General features: G+C 43.8%; 1 protein-coding gene across 1 annotated transcript in view; it reads left to right on the forward strand.

Annotated features, from left to right (window-relative positions):
- Positions 1-3,672: 3,672 nt before the first annotated feature.
- RSPO2 (R-spondin 2) overlaps positions 3,673-23,695 on the forward strand; it is a 73,146-nt gene continuing 53,123 nt past the window's right edge. Inside the window, exon 1 of the mRNA XM_059815606.1 lies at positions 3,673-3,766. Within this exon, the coding sequence (XP_059671589.1) occupies positions 3,673-3,766 (94 nt within the window). The remainder of the gene's footprint in view (positions 3,767-23,695) is intronic.

Below are 23,695 nucleotides of genomic sequence, written 5' to 3' on the forward strand. Positions count from 1 at the left end.
CATCAAGCAGTCCTGAGGAAGTAGCTATATCCTATGTTTACATGGCACGATAGGATACTAGCCCATGGCTAGTGCTGCCAGGCATGATGTGGGCTGCCTGTGGGTGGTCTAACCTGCCTGGCTCAAACTGGATGTTGAAATCCCAGACAGCTCCTGAACCATCGACTGCAGGCTTCCTCCGCAGAGCTGGCTCCCACCTGGGCTACTGCCTCCCCCACTGCATACAGGAAAAACTCAGTGCTGAGGCTTACTCCTGCTCTTAAAGGCTAGGAATTTCACTTGGAGATACTTTCCTATATTTATGTTCCAGGTCTGGGAGACCTTCAAAGGAGCACAGGGTAGAGAAGGGTCACAGCCTATCCTTCCTTAAGAAATGGGGAAATGTGTGAGACCAGTTTCCCCTGCAATCCAGTACTACACTTTGAGAGACCTCAGTCGTCTTCAGTGTCAGCAGGGCACCTTTCTGAAAGTCCATTTATACTTTTACATATTTCAGACACATCCAGAAATGGAGTTGTATTAGTGAGGACATCCTGATATCACTGTTTACACAGAGGACTCCGAGACTCATGTCCAGGTAACTGTTGTAAACTCAAAGCCCCATGACTATGGGTTTGTAGACCTGAAAACAGTAAAGGACATCAGTTCCTGGAGTCCTCACAAAGGTGTAGTTAACACTTCTGCTTGATTTCCCCTTCCTTTTGTAGTCTGATCTCTCCCTTGCATTGCAGCTCGGGAGGATCTGTGGGGTGGTGGTACACTTTTTATTTCTGCATCAGAAAATAGTAACCGTGTACTCTAAAGATACTGCTAGCACAAAAAGTCTCAGCTGTCTGTGGCACACAATCTGTCACATGAAGTTAGCGTGGATATGGGGACTACGCATCTTGGAGAACTCCAGTTGCCTGTAAACATCCTCCACTAAAACAAAATATGGCGCCTGTTGCAACAAGTTTTTATATGTGTGTGTATATATATCTATCTCCTTTGGAAAGTTTCACTGTGTAAGTAGATTGGGGAAAATAAAGACCACAAACCACATATATACATGCCTTATTTTTTGCACTCTTTCCCATAGCATCCAGCCTAATTTCACTTGGAGACCACTGACACTGAGCTAGAATGACCTTGACTGACCTGATACTTAGGTCTGTGTTAATTAGTTGATGGATCCCGTCTCTGTAACTCTTAGATTTTGACAACACTGAAAGGTATGAGGTGCTCTGTGTAGCACAGTGGGATCTCATACACTGTAACCCCATGATGACAGTTAAGACAGACAGTAAAGATTTGACATCAGAAGATATTCTTATATATTGTAATATATATTGTATACATTGTAACTTTAAAATATCTTTACATTTCATACTAGTGGTTAATCTAGTATAGTACTACTGCTGTACAGTAGATGACTGTAAAGAAGGGCAGCCCAGGGGTTACAGCACTGTCTGAAAACTTGGGAAACTCAGGATCAAGTTTTGACTCTGTCGCATACCTCCTTTTTGATTTCAGGCAAGTTATTTAGCCTCTTTGTAACTCAGTCTAACATTTGCAAACTGAGGATGCTGATGCTTCTCTGCTTCAGAGGAATATTAGACTGATAAATACAGTCAAAAGTTCTGAGGTTTCAGGATGGGATGGTAAACACCACACAGTCAGACTTCATTTATCTGTGGTCAGATTGTCTGGGCCATGGATGAAAAGCCAGCTTGGGTCTAACACGATATATTAGCTCAGGCATAGCGCCACGTGAATGCAGTTACGCTCTCTCCAGGGCCAGCTCTGCTCTGGGAAGAGTACATTGGCTTTCGTGAGAACCTAGCTGGCTCCATCCCGAGGCAGCTCAGGTATTTCAGCACCACATTCCCACAAACAGAAGTGTCGGGAGTGCGGAAAGGAGCAGAAACACCCAGCACAGAGTCAGCCTGGATCCAGCTGAGTTTATGGGACCTGGCTTTGTGCCAGCGGTGCCAGACCCACGGTGCCCCCCAGCTTTTGCACCTGCTCCGTAGCGCCCCAGGTCCAATGGGGATCATTAGGTCAGGCAGAGCAGGTCCAGCACCGCAACCAAGGAGCCGTGGTCTGTCGGTACCCGCAGTGCTGAAGAACAGGCTATGAGTGAGGAGCAGAGAAATCAGATAGCTCTGTGGGGTCAGTGTAGTTGATGCTACGAGGAATATAGAATACAGACCCTTCTGCATCAGAGCTAAATTCACTTGGAACCTCTGGGGCGCTCCCTTGTTTCATCCCCTCTCATCTGTACCATCGGGGTTCCCGTTTTACCAGCTCTACAATACCTTTGCCAAGCGGAGATGTGGCTAGAAACAGCTAAAAATTACTTGCTGAAGTTATACTTTGGGACTTCAAGAGCCATCTTCCCACGACAATGAAAGTGGTGCTTCAAAGAAGAGGCTTTGGAAAGCGCGAGACCAGAATTTTAGGAAGCCGGAGGAAAAGGAGGGGAAAATAAACGGATCAAGGTCTTAAAACCAGGGATGAAAGAGAGAAAGAGAGTTAATTGTCAAACACTGCGGGAAGAAAGGGGGACAAAAAGGAAAAAAAGAAGAAAAAAGAGAGAAGTGAGCAGGACAAGGTTTCCCAAGGCTGTAAGCAGTGCAGGGAAACGACGAGGAGGCTTTGCGGGGAGAGGGAGCAGCCTGCCGAGGAAGAGCCCGCAGGCAAAAGCCTCCGCGGCTCCCGGGGCGGGCGTTAGGGCCCGGCGGAGGCGGGGGCGGGGGCGCGGCGCCGGGCGGCGCTAGGGCCGGGCGGCGGGATGGCTCGGACCGCAGCACCACCTACGTACCGCGGCCCCGCGCCGCCGCGCATCCCCGCGGAGCCCGCACGGCCCCGCTGCCCGCGTCGCCGCCGCTGCCCCCCGGCTGACAGCCCCCGCCCCGCCGCATAAAAGGAGCGGGCGGAGGCGGCCGGCCGGGGGTGCCGGCGGAGCGGAGCGGAGCGGGGAGGGGGCCCGGCGCGGACACCGCCTGCATGTGGCCGGGAGCTCCCGCCGCCCGCCCCGCCGAGCCCGCGCCCGAGCCCCGTCGGCCCGCGCCTGCCCGCGGGCGGCTGCCCCGCGGCGCGGAGCCGCTCTCCGGACGCGGCGGCGGGGCGGGATGGCCGCGGGGCCGCGCCGCGGAAGGTAGGGGGGGGCGGCTTCGCCCCGCCGTGCCCGCGACCTGAGCGCCTGTGGGCGGGGTGCGCCCCTGCGCCGGGATAAATAGCGCTTTCCCTCGGCTGACAGCCCGTCCCCGGGGCGCACGGGGGTGCCGAGCGGCAGCGCTCGTCCGCTGCTTGCGGGAAAAAGTTGGGGCTCTCGGTGACTCTGCTCGGGGGCCGCGCTCCTGCCCCAGCCTGGGTTTTTGGTTTTTCTTTTTGTTTCGCGGGGAGAAGCCGGAGCAGGAGGAGGACCGGGAAAGCCAGGCGCCAAGCTTTCCCCCTCTCTCTCCCTGCGGCGCAGGGGAGATGCTGGAAGCGGCCGTGAGTTTGCAGCGCCCGGGAAGGGGAGCAAGAGGCGTGTGAGCTCCTGCCGGTCCCCGCGGCAGCCGCTGCCCCGCGGCGCTCCGCCGGTTCCCTCCCCGCCCGGGGCCGCTCGCAGCCCCGCACGCAGCCGGCCGCCGGCCTCCGCCGCCCCTCGCTGCCGCTGGAGGAGGCTGCCCACCCCAGCGGCCCAGGATGCAGTTTCGCCTCTTCTCCTTTGCCTTGATCATCCTGAACTGTATGGATTACGGCCACTGCCAAGCCGGCCGCTGGAGACGCAGCAAGAGAGGTGAGTAGCGCCGCCTGCTCACCCGGGACGCCCGCCCGGGGCGACGAGCAGGAGTGCCTGCGGGGCTGGAGCGGGGCTGCCGGAGGACTGCGTGCCCGTGCCCGCCCCGCCGAGGAAGGGGAGCTCCCCGGCAGGTGAGCCGTCCCCGCAGCGGGGCGCGCCCCGGCTGCCCCGGGTCCCCGCCCGCGGGCTCCGGGCCGGCACGAGGGGCGGCGGCGGCGAGCCTGGGGACGCGGGGCCGTGCCGGCGTGGCGACCCCTCTGCGGGGCTGCCCGCCGCTCTCCCGCTGGGGAGGCCGGGCCGGGAGCAGGAGGAGCGGCGTGGACGTGAGCTCCGATGGGAAAGGACCGTCCGGAGCGGCGCGGCTGCTCCGCGACCCGCGTGGGGCTGCCGTGGACGGGGACGTCGAGCGGTAGGTGCGAGCCCGCCGCGGCCGCGTCCTCCTCTCCCGCGCGGCCGGCAGAGCCGGGGGTCTCGCTGGGAGCTGCGCGCCGCGGGAAGGGCGCTGCCCGCAGCCGCCGCGGGACCGCGGCTGTAGCTCGCCGGACAGCTTACGGCAGCCAGAGGCTCGCTGTGAGCCCCTGCTGGTAAGGCTCGCCTGTCCCTGGGGCGGGCTTCGGGGCTGCCGTCCCTGGACCATCCTTAGAGTGGCCGTGTTTCCGAGGCAGAAAGGCGGCTTCTCCCTTCCATCCCGCGGACGCCGGGCACCCGCAGCCCCGCCGTGCCGCTGCCGCGGGGCTCGGGCGGCTCAGCCCGCGGAGAGCCGCGGCGGCGGAGCGCAAGAACCGCGCCTTTCCCAGCGCCGAGGGGATTTCTGTGCCGCCAACTTTTGCTCAAAGCCTGCAGATCCCTTTGAGGAAAAAATGAGAGAAACGGTGCGTTAGGGTTTAATCTAATTTCCCAAAATGCTGGTGTCGGGATTACCGGAGTTCAGAAGTCGGAGCGGTGAAATGTGCCAGTACAGCACCCATGTGGACGAAAAAGTTACTGCAGCTCTTCCCCAGTTGTTAGGGTTGCCTGTGGGGTTTTTCTTTCTCCCTTTTTTTTTTTTGGAGGGGGTGTGTGTGAGTGTGTACACATTCCGTATAAAATGTTTTTATTATCCACATATTCTGAATTATTTTGCTATCCCTTTTCCTGTTATTTTCTTGGCCACGTCTCCCCTCCCCATTTCTAAAGTTAGCTGAAAATCAGGTGGCTTAGCTGCTGAGAAATTTGTATTTCTGAAAGAATTGCACTCCCCTTTGGAAGGGTAGGGAGTGAACATCTCCAGTGTTAAGCCGGTACAAACAAAAATAAAACTGTGAAAGGAAAATAGTTTGCACTTTCATGCGTCGCCTTCAGAGTTGGTACAAATAAAATTGTAAAGCAATTTAGTTTTGATGGTTTCTCAACAGATGGTTTCCAGAATTTAATTTTTTTGTGTGTGGCTAAAACGACAGCAGTCCTTTAAAGTGACCAGACTATCTGTGCTAACAAAGGGTATACTGTGTCTTTAATTAAATGTGGAACTACTTAGAGTGCTGGCTAGACAGCGGAGGGTGATAGTGGTATTTCTGCTTTACAACAGAGCTTAAGGATTGCATTGTGGGAGTACTGAAATGAATAGACATCTAACTCGAGTTGTGTGAATTGTCCTCCTACAAAAACTTAAGCTGGTTTTAATTGATCTCATGTTCGCTGATTGATCTTAGACCAATTGTTGTGCTTGTTGAACAGTTGGCTTTTCCAAAGGAGATTGATTTAAATTAGTTTTTAGTTTAGTTATTGGATAAATAACGTCAGTATTGACAGTTGACTTACTGGCACTGTTTTGTGCTATCACCTAAGGGTTTTGTTTTGTGCTTTGAAGAATGCAGTCTTTTCAGTTAATAAGTCTAAAGAAGTAAGTGCAGTCAGTTCTAAGCACTGAAAGCAAAATCTAAGAATGTATTCAAATTATAATAGACATTTGCCATGACATATGCAGTCTGAAGTAATGCTTTCGCACAAGACCCAAAATTCCAATAATTTCACAATTTTTCCATATCCCATCTGCAAATAATCAGGCATTCACTGTGGGGTACTGGCAGTTAAAATTTCTCTGGCATTCTGTTTTGTCTGTTACATGATCTCAGATGCTCCATAATATCGTTTTCTTAATGAAATAAAATTTTTGGCATAGATTAAGTCTCCTGTGCGGTAAAAATCAATTGCATTCAGTCTGGAATTATGGGCAAATATCATGTGTAAATGATTTTTTTTTTAAAGCAGCTAAATGTACAGTAACCTTTAAGTATATATGCCTGTATTGGAGTTTGCATGGATTTGTAGCTGATGTAGAATACTCTAGTAAACAAGAGTTTAGTAAATTTGGGGTGATGTTCCCTGATTTCTTCTTTCCCCTTCTGCTTTCAACCCTTTCCCAAACCAAAGCATGCAACACTGCAGTAGAAGCGGAATGAAAAATTAAGGTTTAGAATCTGGTTTCTCCCTGGCATTGATTTGCATTTTGTTAGTCAATGTCACTTCATTAAAAATTATTTGGTAAATGCATTATAATCAACAGATTCTGCGAACTCCACTGCTGCTCTTAGTTACTTTCTCAGCTCATTAGAATATTGCTTTGCCTAGTTGGCTCAGAGCGGAACCTTACTTCCCTTGAAACACCCCAGCAAATTCTCCCTTTGGAAGTCTCCGTCCTGAGCAGGTAATTATGATTACTTGCCTTTCCTTCAGAAGCTATTCTAAAACATATTTAAGAGTTACATAGCTTAAAGGTCAGTGGTGTAATCTCACAGCTGGCTTAGGCTAATACTAAAGTGCCTACTTTCCCTTTCTTGTTTAATTGTATAACTTCATTTTTCATTTCTCTTGGATACCTACTTGCTTGTTCATTTCAATGAAAATTTTTATCTTTTCTTCAGATTTCTCTTTAGCATTCAGTATAAGATGAGCAGCTTCATGTCTTAGCATTTCACTGAATATCACAGGGTGCATGAAAGACCAGTGCTTTTTCCCTTGTCTTTGGGAAAGTTGTTTTTATCATGTCTCAAAGAGTACCACACATCAGAACGGGAGTATATAGAAATGAAGACTGTCAGGCTGGCTTACCAGGGTGAGCGATGGTATTCTGCAGAAGCATTGGCAGAAAAGAGTATAGGTTTCATTGTAAACAGCTGTCAAAAATTAGATGCTAACAAAATTCTCCAAGGGAAAAAAGTCAATGATGTGACAGCAATGCCTGCATTGATGGGAAGACTTAACTGTAGTACAGAGAGGCTCTCTGGAGTTGGTGAGACCAATGTTGGAATAATGAGAGATGTGAATGGGACACACTCACATTGGGAAATTGGAAGTTACCTATACCCAAGAACTCAAAGAAAAACTGGGTGTTGAATACTTGTCTTTCTGTTTAGTTCATATTCAAGGAGTGTGATAAGGGCAAAGGTGCATACTCATCTCCTGGATGCCCTCAGTCTGTTTGTAGTAGATGTACATAAAGAAAGGGGCAATATCTGTGTCAGTGAATGAAGAGTAAGTGACAGTGTTGATGGCAAAATACCCACAGGTGGAAATAGGAGGAGTGCTTGGGGAAGGAAATTTTTCCAAGTGTTTCTCAGAGCTCACTATGGCTCTGTGTATGGTGTTCATAGGAGTGTATGCACATATGGAGGAACATAGTAGCTGGAGTCAAAATTACATCAATTAAATCTGTATCATAATGTAAGATGGGAGTTTTGACCACAAACCAGTTATAAGTACAGGAAGCTGTTACATGGATTTTCAACTAAAAGAAAAACCTGTTCAGATATTGAGGATTGTGATTTGGCTTTCCTGACTAGATACTTACCAGGGATGGGGATAATCTTGGAACCTGTCTCAGCTGGATTGTGTGGTCAGGCTTTGGGAAAGATTGATGATTTGAGCATTAGGTAAAAGCAACCTGTATTGGAAATACTTGATTGAAGTAAATACCACATCTGCTTTTACAAAGACTGTACAAATGCCAAAAGAGTAATTTACTATCTCAAAAAAAAAAGTCATACTACAAAGAATATCTTTTAATTGTCCAACAGTATCCAAATATTTTACCTATTCAATTCTCCTCTCTTTGAACTTGAAACATGTTTTACATTTGGAGGACAGTTAACTCTTTGTCTGTGGGTTAAGGCTTAAAAACTTATGAGGAAGCTGTACTTTGAAATACTTGTTTTCTTCAGGTGTTAACATTAAATGCTTGTAACAGAATTTGTAAAAGAACTGAGACGTGTTAACACTTTCTGGAGTAATTTCCCAGGTACTTGTGGTAAAGCCTTGGAGGGGAGCTTCTGTTCCTCAGCCCCTTACTACTTAGGATAGTTATTTAGAAAACATTCTTTATGTACACAACATTACTACAGCAGTAAGAATATCCTAACACTGTAACCATTGAAAAGTCAAAACTTTTAAACTTCTGGGCTACTTATGCTCTGTTATCTGGTAAGTCTGAGGAAGTTTCTTAAACTAAAATGTCAGCAGAGGTCAGAACTTCTGTGTGAGTGAATGACTGAGTACTGAACTAGCTAACGATGCAGTGTTACTGAGGATAATCGATGCTCAAGTGGAGCATAAAGATTTGCAGAAGAGATGCTCGAAATGCTAAGAGCAGAGTTCAGCATGAAAATGGACACCTAAGGTTAGGTGCTTGATTCAGTTGCTCGAAGTAGGCTTCTAGTGCTGCTTGTGATATTTAAAAGATATTCTTTTGGGCCTGGCATGTACATGACCTTCTTGAGCAGTCGGAGGCCAGGCAGAAAGTCATATGCATCTGTCTCAAGGCCTGATATGGTGGAAACTAAAAATGGGGAGCATGTGCTGGCACAGCATTGCTCTATGTATGCTTTTCCTCTCCTGTATCCATCCCTTAGCTGCCATTACAGGTCACTTGGGGTTAGGATACTGGGCTAGATGGGTGTGTCTGGTCAGACCTTGAAGTCTATGATTATATGCTTTTTTATTAAAACCTGCAAGAAGATTTACACTGTGATGAAGAACTTAACATTTGTCTGCTTGATAAGCTTGCCTTAATTTTATGTTTTTCCTTTTCTGGGGAAGGGGGGGATACATGTTTTCCAAAGCTTGGCTGAAATCTATTACTAGAGCAGTTCAAAATGCATGACAAATACCAAAAGTGAGGTTGTACGCTAATATAGGGAAGCGATGATGATAACTGCAAGAATGCAGTTTTTCACTTCAATGTATCATTTACAGTATACAGGCTAGCATAATTACTATGATAAAGTATGTTAGTATGGTGGTGTTTAACATGTTGTATGGTGTATGTTGTATGGTGTTGGTTGCTGCTTTTAATGAAAAATATGACATTATTTAAAAGCTAGAAAGTGGAAGAGTTGTTCACTATCAAAATTCAAGGCATAAACGATGGCCTTTCTGTACGCTGTTTTTTGGTTTTCTTTTTTCTTTCTCTTGTTACTTCTGCCAAGAGTCTGACCATCCCATGGAGGTCTGCATTTCACTTCTGATCATCTAGCTGTTTTTAATACTAAAAAAGTTTAGCTAACCATAGATTAGAGGGTACTGTCTAGTCAAACCTGCAGATTACAGGTTGCAAACTTTTCCCGGTGCACTGTACATCAAACTCGGAAGCTTAGAGCTGACCATAACATCTCTTTCCAAAAATACATCCTTGATTATAAACTCCAGGGGTGGGATTCACGCGACTACATGTAACTATCTGTAACATGAAGGTCTAAATTTTCTTTTATAATTGATGTAGTGCTTGTTGGTACTGTCCATGGAGCTGTTGATACAATTAACTCCATCTTACAGTAGATGCCTGCCTTTGATCAGATAAAGCATACCCCAAACTCAATAAATATTAAATATATATAGAGGCAATCAAGTCCTCTTAACTGAAGTGTAATTCAGATGTACACATCTTCATTGTTAGCCCCTGAAGTAAGCTGTAATCAACTGCAAATGAGAAGGGATCCACCCCACCCAATCTTCTGGCCTTTTATTAAAATTACATGTTGGTGTAGCTCTAACTTTAACAGACACAGTCCCTGAAATTTATGCTTTCTCTTGTATTAGAGATTTATTTAGCTTCAGGTATTTTTTAATACTAAATCAAATTCCTCAGGCCCTCTCTTCATCTCAAAGTTTTGTTCAGGCACAGTTGGAGAACCTTTTGTATTTGTCTAGGCTCCAAGTATTTGCTAATCCTTTTCTTAGTGAAAAGCATGACTTCATACATGTTGGCTGTTGATAATGCACAAACGTAACAGCTTGATCCTTTCATCATGGGCTGCTTTAGACACCAAAATTAAGTGCTGCCACGGTTTGTATACTCATGGTCTTTGTAGTACTTGTTTAGCAGATGCAATGCTTTGGAAAGCATCAAGTGGGTGCTGCAAAGTCACTTGTGCATGCAGAATAAATCTATCAGTTTTTGGGCCAGTAGTGCTGGGCTTAAAACCTGTTAAATCTCTTACCAAGTAATTTTTGGTGCAGTGACTGGAATAGGCTTGTAGTAGGACTTTTTGATACTTGGATTCTGACTAATACGTCTTAGGAAGTGAAGTGTCAAGTGGATCTTGCTTCTGAGCACCATCAGGCAGATGCAGAGTTTGAGTTGTACAGCTGTTTCTCCTGTCTACACAATGGCTTTGTCCAGCCAGCTCCATACATAAAGGCCACTTACTGACCAGGGTTTACTGTTATACTTGTTGAACTTCTATATCTGTGGGCAGTAAGATAACTTGTGAGCCTGACTTGAAACCTAGCTGCATCACTTGATCTCTACCTCTGGCGATTCCAGCTCTGACAGGGTTCACCATGAGGTGATCTGTTCTGTCCATTTTTCACTAATACTTTTTCAAAACTCTAAGGAGAAATGAAGTCGAAAGGGGTCAGGGTGGGGGTCTTTCCAGTGTATGCCCCAAAAAGTCATATGATAGTGCCACACAGTGTCAAACATGGGAGAGACGAGAGTGAAAGAATTAGTCTGATAGGCATTCTAATTAATGTCACTTTTCCAATACAGTTTCTGCAGTGGAGATGGGGGGCAGGAAGGAGGAATTACAAGAAACTGGTGTTTGTACATAATTCTATTTTCAAAATAATTAACTGATGTGAAAGTCAGTGTTCTGAGTGTGGAATGGAGATGATGACTGTAACTCATCTAAAATGATGGAGTATCACAAGACCTTCGTCTGGAGACCTTCGTCTGGAGACCTTCGTCTGGAGACCTTCGTCTGGAGACCTTCGTCTGGGACTACAAGGGTTTGAGACTTTAATTGTATGTCTTTACTTTGGGTTTGCACCATCTTAGCACCTTGATTTTGAATCTATGCACATCTCTGACCTTTACCAATTAAACTGGCCCATGGAGCAGGTGCTAGCATTTTCTGGACATGTACAGGTCACGCTGCCTCATCCTTGTGTTTGTACTTACATTCACTGGAGCATTGCATTCCAGAGTATTTATGTTCTATGCTTTAATCTTACTCTGTGTTGATGCAATTACATGTTGCTTAGATGTGAAGTTGTCGCTTCAAATTTCTTTTTAGGTGCTAGCATGTGAAAGATTGATGATTAAATTTCCTGTCCTTTCTTGAATGCCCTTAACAAGGCCAAGTGCCAGGTCCTGCACTTGGGTCACAACAACCCCAGGCAACGCTACAGGCTTGGGGACGAGTGGCTGGAAAGCTCCCCCGCAGAAAAGGCCCTGGGGGTGTTGATTGACAGCCGGCTGAAGATGAGCCAGCAGTGTGCCCAGGTGGCCAAGAAGGCCAATGGCATCCTGGCCTGTATCAGAAATGGTGTGGCCAGCAGGAGTAGGGAGGTGATCGTGCCTCTGTACTCAGCGCTGGTGAGGCCGCACCTCGAATCCTGTGTTCAGTTTTGGGCCCCTCACTACAAGAAGGACATTGAGGTGCTGGAGCGCGTCCAGAGAAGGGCGACGAAGCTGGTGAGGGGTCTGGAGCACAAGTCTTATGAGGAGCGACTGAGGGAACTGGGGTTGTTGAGTCTGGAGAAGAGGAGGTTGAGGGGAGACCTTATTGCTCTCTACAACTACCTGAAGGGGGGTTGCAGAGAGGTGGGTGTTGGTCTCTTCTCCCAAGTGACTAGCGACAGGACCAGAGGAAATGGCCTCAAGTTGTGCCAGGGGAGGTTCAGGCTAGATATTAGGAAAAATTTCTTCACCGAAAGGGTTGTCAGGCATTGGAACAGGCTGCCCAGGGAAGTGGTTGAGTCCCTGGAGGTATTTAAATGTATAGGTGTGGTGTTTAGGGACATGGTTTAGTGGTGGACTTAGCAGTGTTAGGTTTGTGGTTGGACTCTATCTTAAAGGTCTTTTCCAACCTAAATGATTCTATGTACAAACTGTGAAGAGTGAAAGAACATAAAGGAATAAAATTGTAGTATGGGGCAGAAAGAGAAGATTTTTTTTTTTAGGGAAAGCAGAGAAGCAACTGGTATTCTAGATACCTTGATTATGTGATTATAAAGCAAGGGGAGGTTTAAGATTCCATCTCCCAAGATGTGGTGAGCAGTGACAGAAAGTTTATGCTCTCTGTTTCACTGTAATAGGAGAAACATCTTTTGACAGCAGGCAGTTTGCAAATCTTGGCATCCAGTAAATAATCAGTTATGTATTTCTTCTTGAAATACCATTTCGATAGAGCCAAGTACTTGATGTATCTGTAAGACTTTGTCCTTTTAAGTGAATTGGATTTATGCTATCTGCTCTCACTCCTTTTTTTTGTTGTTTTTATGGGATGTTTGTGTGACTGTAACAAGGAAAATGTAAGTAATTACAAGTAATATTTAGAAAGGCATGCAGTTCTGTAATTACGTTTAAAAATAAACACTTTTTATTGAATTGTGAACATTAATTGAAGAGGGTAAGAGCAAATCTCATGGTTAACATAGATGCAAAATACTATGAAAATCCTTCTAGTATGATTTTTCTATTTTTAAAAAATAATTTTTGGTCTCTAGGATTTTAAAAATGTAAATCTAAAAATAATCCGCAGCTTATGGTTTGGGGATTATGAATCCTAAATTTACCTTGCAGAAACTTTTGACAATTCTCAAAAAAAAATAGACAAGATTTTCTCCATCCTGATGAAAACCAGACCCACACATAGATGTAGTGAGACAGAGAAAAGGACCTAAATGATAAATAATGTTTGTGATGTTGGCTTTTAGGTACTGCCTAAATTGGTGCTCTTAATCACTGGGCAGTTGCATCAACATGAACTCCCAAGTAGACAATGTGCAGCAATGAAGACAACGTCTGTGCCTTTTTATATATTGGGAGAAACGTGTACTGATTTACATTGCAAGGAGACTACAGTGTTTGTATCAGAGAATTGCAGTGATGCAACAAAATATAAACTTCCTGATCCAGACGCGTTATTTTGGTTTTTGAGTTGAAATGCTGGCTGAAATATGTTACGCACAAATATATGCTTTGCTCTAATGTATGGTCTTTTCAGCCGTATGGTTGCCACCTTTGAAATACCAAAAACCCCCAAACTAGCCACATCAGACGAATGGCTGTTGTGCATGCACAGATTAATCTGCACATGTATAGCAGCGCTGACAACACCCAGTGCGTCCATACTAAAACTTGTTGGGCAAGTTGGAAACCATTGAAACAGCAACTATGCCTAGCAAAGTTAGGTGTTACTGAGTTGCTCTTGTTTCTTTCTTGAATTATTACAAAAAATTTTGGTAGATATGTTTTCATTATAAACCTACAGACTTACCTAGGGATTCCACTGAGAAGCATGTAGCTAAGACCCTTTTGAATGGGAATTAAAGTTTCATCATCTTTCACTTTATCTATATTGAGATAGTACTTAAGGATCCCAGCTAAGGTGAGGTCCTGTAGCACTGGCCCTGCTTAGACAATAACCTCTGAATTAAGATCTCCAGAACAGCATCTATCCTGGATTTCTCTCCACGAGCAGAAATGTTCTTTGGGCTTTCATTACAGCTAGTTCAGACCTGTTTTAGGTCTCATTTTACACAGTGCATGCTAATAACATGAGGGACATGGATTCAGTTTTGACTCAGCAAGAGTAACTGTAACTCAGCAGGATCACTGCAGTGCACCCAAGGTATGTTAGGTTGTGTTCACAGCACAACAACACAGCCACTACTTGTTTTTAGTTTGTGTAAAGCTTTTGCCAAATATTCCAAGATAATTACAAATGGCTTCTCATTTGAGATGCTTCACTCTTGCAAGGGATGTAGAACCTACTTTGTTGAATGGTCATTTGTGAGGAAAGTTGACTTTCCGAGGGATGTCTGAGGGACAGCACCTTTTGGAGTAGGGCAGTTGTGTGCCTTTGCTGTTGTGATCTACTCCTGTGGCAACAGCTGATGACAGGACAGTTCTTTGACTTAGGCTCCTTGCCAGGGCCATCAAAAATATACCTGGCCTGCATGCGTTTCTCTTGGTCATTTTTAAGACGTTCAGAAAATACTGATTGTACATGGGCAGATCAACCATTTTGTGTCTGTTGTCTACCTGACATGGTTCGCTGCTGGGAAGTCTGCCTTGCTGGTAAGAGGGTATGTTCAGGAATTCAGAGGGTTTGCTTTCATTGTTAGTCTTTCCACATATAAAACATTTGGTTAATACATGTATGCATAGAAAATAAAAAATAGAAAATAATAATAGAATAAAAAATAATAGAAAATAAATCCCTGTTTTATGTAAATGCTAAGGAACGTTCCAGTGTGAAATGTTAATATTATGGCAGTATAGGAGTTAATAATGGAAACATCTAATTGAAAAGGTGCTTCTTGACAGGTGCTCTGGCTTCCAGCTGTGTTTCTCCCAGCACTTCTGAAGTATGCTGGAGTGCAGCAGCTTCACCGATGACAGTGGGTCATGGTTTCTCTTTTTAACTAATGAAACTGCAGAATTACAAGTGCTTATCATAACTCTTTTAGTCAGTCTCAGATTTTGCTGAACTTCACCTGTTGCACTTGGCCTTCAAAGGGTTTTTTTGGGAATTGAGTTTTAGGAAACATTTGTAGCTGTACTTGGAAACTAAAATGAGAAAAATCCACAACATTTTTGTAGTGTTTAAAGTAACTATTTTTTTCTATAAAGCTTGCTTGAATCAAATTTACTGTGTTTTGTTTGTCTTTTTTTAATACAGATTGTTGTAGAAGCAGAAAACTATGAACTGCTTCAATGCAATTTGTGTGCTGTGAAACTGAGAAGCAAATGTTCTGCAAAATCTTATACTTAGGTGAACAGAACCTGTAGCCCACCTAGTGCTACACAGTGTGTATCTCTACTGATATACAGACGTGTCGTAGTAAAAATACATACTTCTTTGAAGGGTTCAAGTAAGCAAAACTGGTGCAGGATAGGAGAGGAAGAGGAGGCACAGAATAACCTGTGATTGACAGTTTGGGACAAAGCTGAGTATCTGATCTCCAGTTTTGATTCTTAGATTTGTCCATGTTCACTGGATTATGCTGCTTCTCTGCATTGAGGGCATGTACTAGCACAAAAAAGGTAGTATTTCCTCCATTTCAGATAGCAGAGTTCAGCCTCATCTGTATCTCTCTCAGCAAGAAAGTCAACTATTTTCCTGTTATCATCCTATATTTGTGCTGCATATGCTTTATCTATCTCTTTCGCATAATCTCTGCAACCCAATAGAGAGACTTCTGTATTGTGTCAAAGGGAATCTAGTTTTGATCAACTTTGTGTACAAGAAGAGGATATTGTCTGTTCTTCTGCTAAAAATGTCTTGTTATTTGCATCTTGTGCCAGCAGTATTCTGGAAATTACCCCACATCCAGGGGGACCTCAACAGGCTGGAGAAATTAACAGGAACATCATGAAGTTCAACAAGAAGTGCAAAGTCCTGCACCTGGGAAGGAATAACCCCATGCACCAATATATGCTGGGGGCCACCCAGCTGGAAAGCAGCTTGGCAGAAAAGGCCCTGGAGGTGATCGTGGATGCTATGTTGAACATAAGCTGGCAACATGCTCTTGCTCTGCAAGGAAGGCTAATGGTGTTCTGGGCTGCATTAGGAGGACTGTTGCCAGAAGGTGATCCTTCCCCTCTAGAGAGCACTGGTGAGGTCACTCCTGGAGTACTGTGTCTACCTCTGGGCTCCTCAGTACAAGAGAGATATGGGCATACTGGAGAGAGTTCAACAAAGGGCCATGAAAATGATTAAAGGGACTGGAGCATCTCTCCTGTGAGGAAAGGCTGAGAGAGCTGGGACTGTTCAGCCTGGAGAAGGCTCAAGGAGGATCTCATCAATGTAGCTCAAGGGAGGGTGCAAAGAGGCCAGGGCCAGGCTCTTTTCAGTGGTGCCCAATGACAGGACCAGAGGCAATGGGCACAAACTGAAACACAGGAGGTTCCTTCTGAACATCAGGAAATGCTTTTTTTTTTTTATGGTGAGGGTGACTGAGCACTGGCACAGGTTGCTCAGGGAGGTTGTGAAGTTTCCATCCTTGGAGATACTCAAAAGCCATCTGGACATGATCCTGGGCAACTGCAACTAGGTGGCCTTGCTTGAACAGGGTGATTGGACCAGATGACCTCCAGAGGTTCCTTCCAACCTCAACCATTCTGTGAAAGGTGGTTTTGAAATGTATCAGGTACCTAGCTTGTGCCTACTTGGTTTTAGTAACAGTCAGCTGTAGAGGGGAAACATGGAGAGTCCATTCCTGTTAGGAATCCTCGGGATATGTGACTGAATCACATGCAGTTGCAATCACCTTAACTTTGTTGGAGTACTGAGATCAACCCAGAGGAGCTTCCTGGTATTTAGCAGTGACACAGGACTTCCCACCTCTGTCACTTTCCCTCAACAAGACTCCCAGTCTAGCAGAAGTCTTGAAACAGCACTTGCTCCACCTCTTACTTCCCTTCTCCTTCCTGTGCACACTTCCATGCAAAAATGCTGATGATGCACAGCAGAAATGGAAGGTAAGAGGCGAAACTGGAGGGAAGACGAAAAACTAAGTTTGTCTGGGTGATCTGAGCCATTTAAAGTTATTGTAAAATAAGGTTCTGTATCATGCTAATTCTGCATCATATGAGTTCCTTCCTCCCCCATTTTTTTCTTTCCAAATATACCAAATACCAAAAATAACAAAGACTGCTGTATTTGGTTTGCATGGCAAGGTTTTGGTAGCGGGGGACTACAGGGGTGGCTTCTCTGAGAAGCTGCTAGAAGCTTCGCCTATGTCCGATGGAGTCAGCCAGCTCCAAGATGGACCTGCTGGTGGCCAAGGCTGAGCCAATCAGCGATGCTGGTAGAACCTCTGGGACAGCATATTTATGAAGGGGGAAAACCAACCATGCACAGCAGCTGGAGGAGAGAGGAGTGAGAATATGTGAAAGAATCAGCCCTGCAGACACCAAGGTCAGTGAAGAAGGAGGGGGAGGAGGTGCTCCAGGCACTGGAGCAGAGATTCCCCTGCAGCCCGTGGTGAAGACCATGGTGAAGCAGGTTGTCCCCCTGTAGCCCATGGAGGTCCATGGTGGAGCAGATATCCACCTGCAGCCTGTGGAGGACCCCACATCGGAGCAGATGGATGCCCGAAGGAGGCTGTGACCCAGTGGGAAGCCTGTGCTGGAGCGGGCTCCTGACAGGACCTGTGGACCCATGGAGAGAGGAGCCAATGCTGGAGCAGGTTTGCTGGCAGGACTTGTGACCCCATGGGGGACCCACACTGGAGCAGTCCATTCCTGAAGGACTGCACCCCGTGGAAAGGACCCATGCTGGAGCAGTTCGTGAAGAACTGTAGCTCATGGGAAGGACCCACGTTGGAGAAGTTTGTGGAGGACTGTCTCCCGTGGGGGGGACCCCATGCTGGAGCAGGGGAAGAGTGTGAGATGGAAGGAGTAGCAGAAACAACGTGTGATGAACTGACCGCAACCCCCATTCCCCGTCCCTCTGTGCAGCTCAGGCGGAGGAGGTAGAGAAAAATCGGGCATGAAGTTGAGCCTGGGAAGAAGGGAGGGCTGGGGGGAAGGTGTTTTTAAGATTTGGTCTTGTTTCTCATTATCCTACTCTGATTTTGATTTGCAATAAATTAAACTGATTTCCCCAAGTCAAGTCTGTTTTGCCTGTGAAGGTAATGGTGAGTGATCTCCCTGTCCTTGTCTCGAGCCTTTTGTTGTATTTTCTCTCCCCTGTGCAGCTGTGGAGGGGAGTGACAGAGGGGCTTTGGTGGGCAATTGGCATCCAGCCAGTGTCAACCCACCACAAGTGCATTGTGAATGTAATAATTAAGATACTAGATCTAACTCTGGTCTCACTTACTTTGTTGTAAATCTGGGGGTAATGTCAGTCTGTCTCAGATATAGAGTATATTTCTGAAGTGGTGTTTACTCAGGTATATTGTTGTCTTATACAATATTACTGTCAGATTCTACAGAAAGACTGAAAGTCAGGCACTTTAAGAGCTGTAGTTCACTTTGCTAATGCTGTATTTGAGAACTCAAACTCTTTTTCATTACTTTCCGTTCTTTCCATCAGACTCCTGGAAAAAGTCTTGCTGCTTCCAACTTTTATTTCAGTTATTGTAACATTAGCAGTGGCATCAATATGTAGGGTTTTTTCAGGTTTTGGAAAAGGGTTGAAATGTGACTCTATTAAACCTGAATCTGAAGACAGAGTTGGTTTCATATTGTTTTCTCTTAATAGCTTTCCAAGCAGCTGCTAAGTGAAACTACTGCATATTGAGCCTGGTGTAATATGAGGCTCATTGGGTAAAATAACATTAGTCTGTGCTACTTAAACACACTCTGGAAGGCTTAAGGAGGAGAGGAAGGAAAATATTTGAAGAGATCAACTGGATGTGGTCGAATGCAAGTAATGTCACCTGAGAAGGATTAGAATTTGCCAAAGCTTGACCTGAACGAAGACCTCCACTTAGGGCTTGTGTTCCTACCAGATCAGTGGTGGTAGTTTTTCCATGCGCAGTTTTCTACCAGCAGTCATATAGTGGAAGAGTCCAGTAATTTACTTGGCTTCTGTGTCTCAGCTGCAGTAAAGTTAAAAAAAAAAAAAAATAAAAAAAATTAAAAAAACCCCAGTTTAACATTCCTTCTCCTTATTAGCTGCAGCTGGCTTTTTCTAATTACTAAAGTCTTAACATTTTTTCATCTACATTCTGTTGCTGAGCTGGGAGCTTAGTGTACGCACTCTAGCTGATAAACAGCTACATGTGTAGTTCATATTCTCAGATAGGGACAGCTTCAAAAAAATTAATGAATTGACACTTCAAAATCCAGGAGAAGACCCAGTGGAGTGGTTAGTAGCAGTGGTACTTCATCCACCATGGTCTTTGTTTTCTGATTATGTGGGGTTGGCAAACCCAGGGGCCTCATTCTTAGTAACATGCCTACTGTGATGGTGTCTTTGAAAACCACTTATCTTCTGTTTTGTAATTGTATTCTGGAGTGCTCAGGACTCTTTCCTGTGCACCTCTCTGAAGTGAGGGGTATCTCTTATAGGTGTAGAAACTGAGTCCTGGGGTAATAAACGCTTGAGTTCCTCCATAAGGTAAAAGAGAATAAGGATTTGGGGATGCTTAGCAACTCTGAAAAAAACAAGTCACAAGAGATTTTATTTTTTTTTAACTCAACCCTGCTATGAATTGGGATATGGGTACAATAAAATGAAATGTTTGATTGCACACACATTATGCGACTAGGTGGATGTTCACCACAGCAGGCCACTACAGCCATTCCTGCTAAATCTGAGATTTGACCATTGCAGGGTGAAGTAGGAAATAATTTTATATGGAAATAAAAAAAAATTATGAGTATTAAGATTAGAATTTTTCAGAGGAACTACTTCAACTTATGCTTCTAGGTTTAGACTTGAGTATCACAGACTGGGAATACTCTTAGTGTGGAGATGAATTTGTCTTTACCAACAAGAGATTTCTTATACCTTTCTCTAAAGGTTTATTGACTGCTGCTGGAGTGAGCAATGCTTTTGCTCAGTATATCAACTTCTTTGTAAAATTTTCATTACAATGTCTCTGTTTCTACAAAAAATGGTAATTGATTCTAGATTTTTGTCAGGTCCAGCATACCATGTGTCTTTCTGGGCTTGATCTTTCTTCTTAAAAATACCTCAAGTCACAGTTAAGCCTGGCAGATACGTAATGAGAAAAAAGCACACAATGAAATGCAGTGCTGTGAAGGAATAGCATGTCTCTCAAGGGACTTGTATTGAAATGCTTTAATGTCAGAACTCTTTAGTGTTATCTTTCTTTTGCATTTACATCTCACACTGCTAACTTACGAAATTGTGACTAAGCATTAACCATTTTGTTTAGTCACAAACATAGTTGACTTGTTTTTCATCGCTGCTTGTCACCGTGTTAATTTGTTTCTTGATTTTTGTCATTCACGCTTAGTTTGTAACAGAAACACTATCTCCTCTCTCCTTGTAGTAAGCACGTAGAGATCCCCATGATATTCTACTGTAGAGAATAATTTCTCTTTTTGTTTACGTATGTTTAGCCAAGGAGAAATCTGATTAGCTGAGTGCTCTTGATAGTATTCGAGTACATCCTAGAGCTTTGCATTTGCTGTTTGATGTTTCATTTTACAGCTTTACTTAAATGCTCTGCAGGGATTGTGGTTTAGTGGTGAGAGCATGAAATTTGAATCCAAGGTGCCTGGTTCTCTTACCAATAGAGCTGGTCAGTATGTTTAAAACCAGATTCTTCTACCCCACCACCCCCATAATGGATTTTTGCATGTGTGTCTACAAAGAAGTTTTTTTTCCTCTCTTTTTTTTCTTAAATGTTGAGCATTCACAGCTTAAACAGGAACTGCAAGTTTTTATTTCATTTCTGTGCCTCAGTTCCTCTGGTGCAGAGGGTAGTGTTTTATCACAGTACAGTTTAAATTATATCAGTGGTTTGCATGGGTAAGTGGTCCTAAAGTGTTAATCTCTAGGCCTGTATATGGTTATTATGAAGGATAATAAGCAGATAAATGAGTTTCCTGCCTCCAAGTTTGACTGAGCAAACACCTGCACGTAGAACATTGCATCCATAGCAATGATCTAAGAGATTTAGAAAATGTTGGCCCTATCTGGTGTGAAGTCTTCTGCGTTCTCATGTCTGCCAGAGATGAGACAGTGTGTGACTCTGCATCTCTGTTCAGTAGCGTGCAGAAATTACTGCTGGTTTTTTCATGACAAAGTATGTGTCTGAAAAAGTATTTAAATGGGGTTTTATCCTGACATATTTTATTAACTTCCAGACACAAAGGATAGATCTCTTCACATGCAAGTGGTCATTTGCAGTAGGGTGACTAAATTGCTCTAAGAACAATTTATATATTCATAAAAACAAATTAGGTTTTATTTCATACTAGAATAAGATAATTATATGATCAGATTTTTAAAATGACAAGAGGTTTGAGGGACTTCAGACTTGGGGTCTGAAATTAAGATGTTTGAGGCCTGCATTTGGAGATACTTAGCTGAACATCTTACTGACTTTTACTGTAACTTAACTGAAAATGGAAACATAGCTTTCTCAAAATTAAGAAATGTATATTTCTTAGATTAAGAATAAAAAATGTATATAGCATACTTGGTTTTACTTCCTCAGAGCTGTCAGTGTCTTTCCTTTAATTCTAGAGTCCCTTATTATTCACATTACAAACCTCATCTGTGTCATGTGAGCCAAGTGGCTTTTAGTTTTTATAAACATATGACTTGTCTGTTTTTAAGACTATATTTGCATTCACACAGAATAACCAAAGAAATTCAGTACCCCCTTGCCAAATGCTAATCTTAATTTCTGCTTGAAATGTGCTGAACGCTAAGCACCCAGAGTGCGCAGGTAAATCAATATGTTTTTATTTTTTATCTTCTTTATGAGGGAGTTATGATTTGGATTAAAAAAAGCCCTATAGCCATTAAGTGTCATTCTTTCTGGATGAGACCCAGCCTGCTGTGATTTAAGTGGATCTGAAATACAGAAGCTACTTCATTTAATTTCATTTTTAATGGTATTCCTGCAAGATGAGAAGATAAAGCTATACATATCTGAACAGCAAATGAGCTCCATCTGTTCTAGTTCAAGATTTGTAAGTCTGGTCCATCATCATTGTTTGATGTCTCAAACTCTGATGCCTTGGGCTGACAACAGGGAGGATGACAGAAGATTTGGTGGATGTTTTGAACATGCTAAGTACATGCAGGATGTAAAGCACAGTGCTGTTGGATTGAATTAAAGTGATGTCCTGCAGCTAAGTGTATATTTGTGTAGTGTGGAAACAGTGAGCATTTGAATTGTCTTTTCCATACATCTTTCTGTAACTCAGATACATTCATATGTGGTAATATATGCATATTTCCAGAGTTATAATTTTGCAATCTGGTATTTCTCCACTATGTTTAAAGACACCCATTCTGCTCTTCTACCTTCCGCACTTCTAATTAGATGGCTTTGCTTCTCCTCCTCTCAGTCATGTGCAGCTTTAACATAATTTTTAGCATTTATTCTTCCTTCATGGTTTTTCCAAGTTTCTATAAGCTCTTTTGTCTTGCCTGCAAGTCCTTCATTTTCTCTCTGAGCTTGTTGCTGAAACCTCCATATTATTGGAAGTATCACCTTATTCCTGTCTTCCAACCTCCAAAACCCCCTGTCTTTATCGAAAATTATTTTATTGGTTCATTTTTTGGTTTTGAAGAAAACTTCGTAGGAAGTTTTGAAGTCTTTAAAAATTTAGTAGTTTGAATTTTTTTAGGAGCTCTATGAATTATGGTTTTGCACTGATTGTGTTCAGCTTTACTAAAGATTTAGAACAGGAGGACTGCAACGATAAGGAGCTGTCTCAGGATGCAGAAGAACTATTTTCACTTCCTGACTCTCAGCCTGTGTGACTTTGAATTGTTCAGTCCACATCCTGTTCCCATCTTTCTTCATCTGGAAAATGGGACTACACACTTGCTGCTGGCATAGACCTGTAACAGCACTATGATGGTGAAGACTCTGCACATCTCTTAGCAGAAATGAATTTATTTCTTTTATCTAGTTCTCTGTTTCTACTTACATTCTGCTACATACCTTTTTTGTTGTGATATTTATAACTTGGAAGACCTGTTCCTTAGCATTCATTATTGTCCACTTTTAGTGCCTTTATCCAATATGTTCTTTGCAAGCTTTCTCCTTGAACAATGTGATGGTCAAAACCTCATACTTGGACTTCAGAGCAGTGTACTGTTATTTGTTTAAACGACTCTATAGGTTCTTTAAGACAAAGATATAGGGAGAATGCTGGCCCTATGAAATTAATGGCACATGTTCCGTTGACTTGAGTGGAATGAGAATGTCAGGTGAAATGTTGGGACACTTGGATATGGCTGTCAACAAACTTTGCTTATCCAGTGATTTTTTTCCTGGGTTCTGGTAGGACTGTGTTCCTTTGCTTATCTGCCTAGTACTTTCCATGTTTCATGTAGATTATAATGAGGCATTAGGTACCTTAGAAGTAGCTGAGGTGAGCTGGAAAACAGGCTATTTCCAGTACAGAGCCAAGCTTGATACTAATGCTCAATAAAAATAAGAGAATTAGATTTCATTTAGGTTTCTAAATTTTATTTACTCAGCATAGTCTTAGCATGTGAAATCTTATGGGCTTGAATGAAATTTAGTAACACACTCTTGTTGGCATTGTTTCAGACTTGGCAATAAACAAACTGTGCCCTTTCCAGCCTCTCAGTAGATAGATGCCTCATATTTTACTAGAACAATTTGGCTTGTGACATGAACTGTAGGCCCATTAATCCTGTAATATAGTGAATAAGATTGGAAAAATACAGGATGTAAATATGTTCTTCATTATGCACTTTAATACCAACCAGATATATAGTGTGCATTCTAGAACATGGTAGTCAGAGT

Source organism: Gavia stellata, chromosome 3, assembly GCF_030936135.1.
Source record: "Gavia stellata isolate bGavSte3 chromosome 3, bGavSte3.hap2, whole genome shotgun sequence".
Taxonomy (NCBI): Eukaryota; Metazoa; Chordata; class Aves; order Gaviiformes; family Gaviidae; genus Gavia; species Gavia stellata.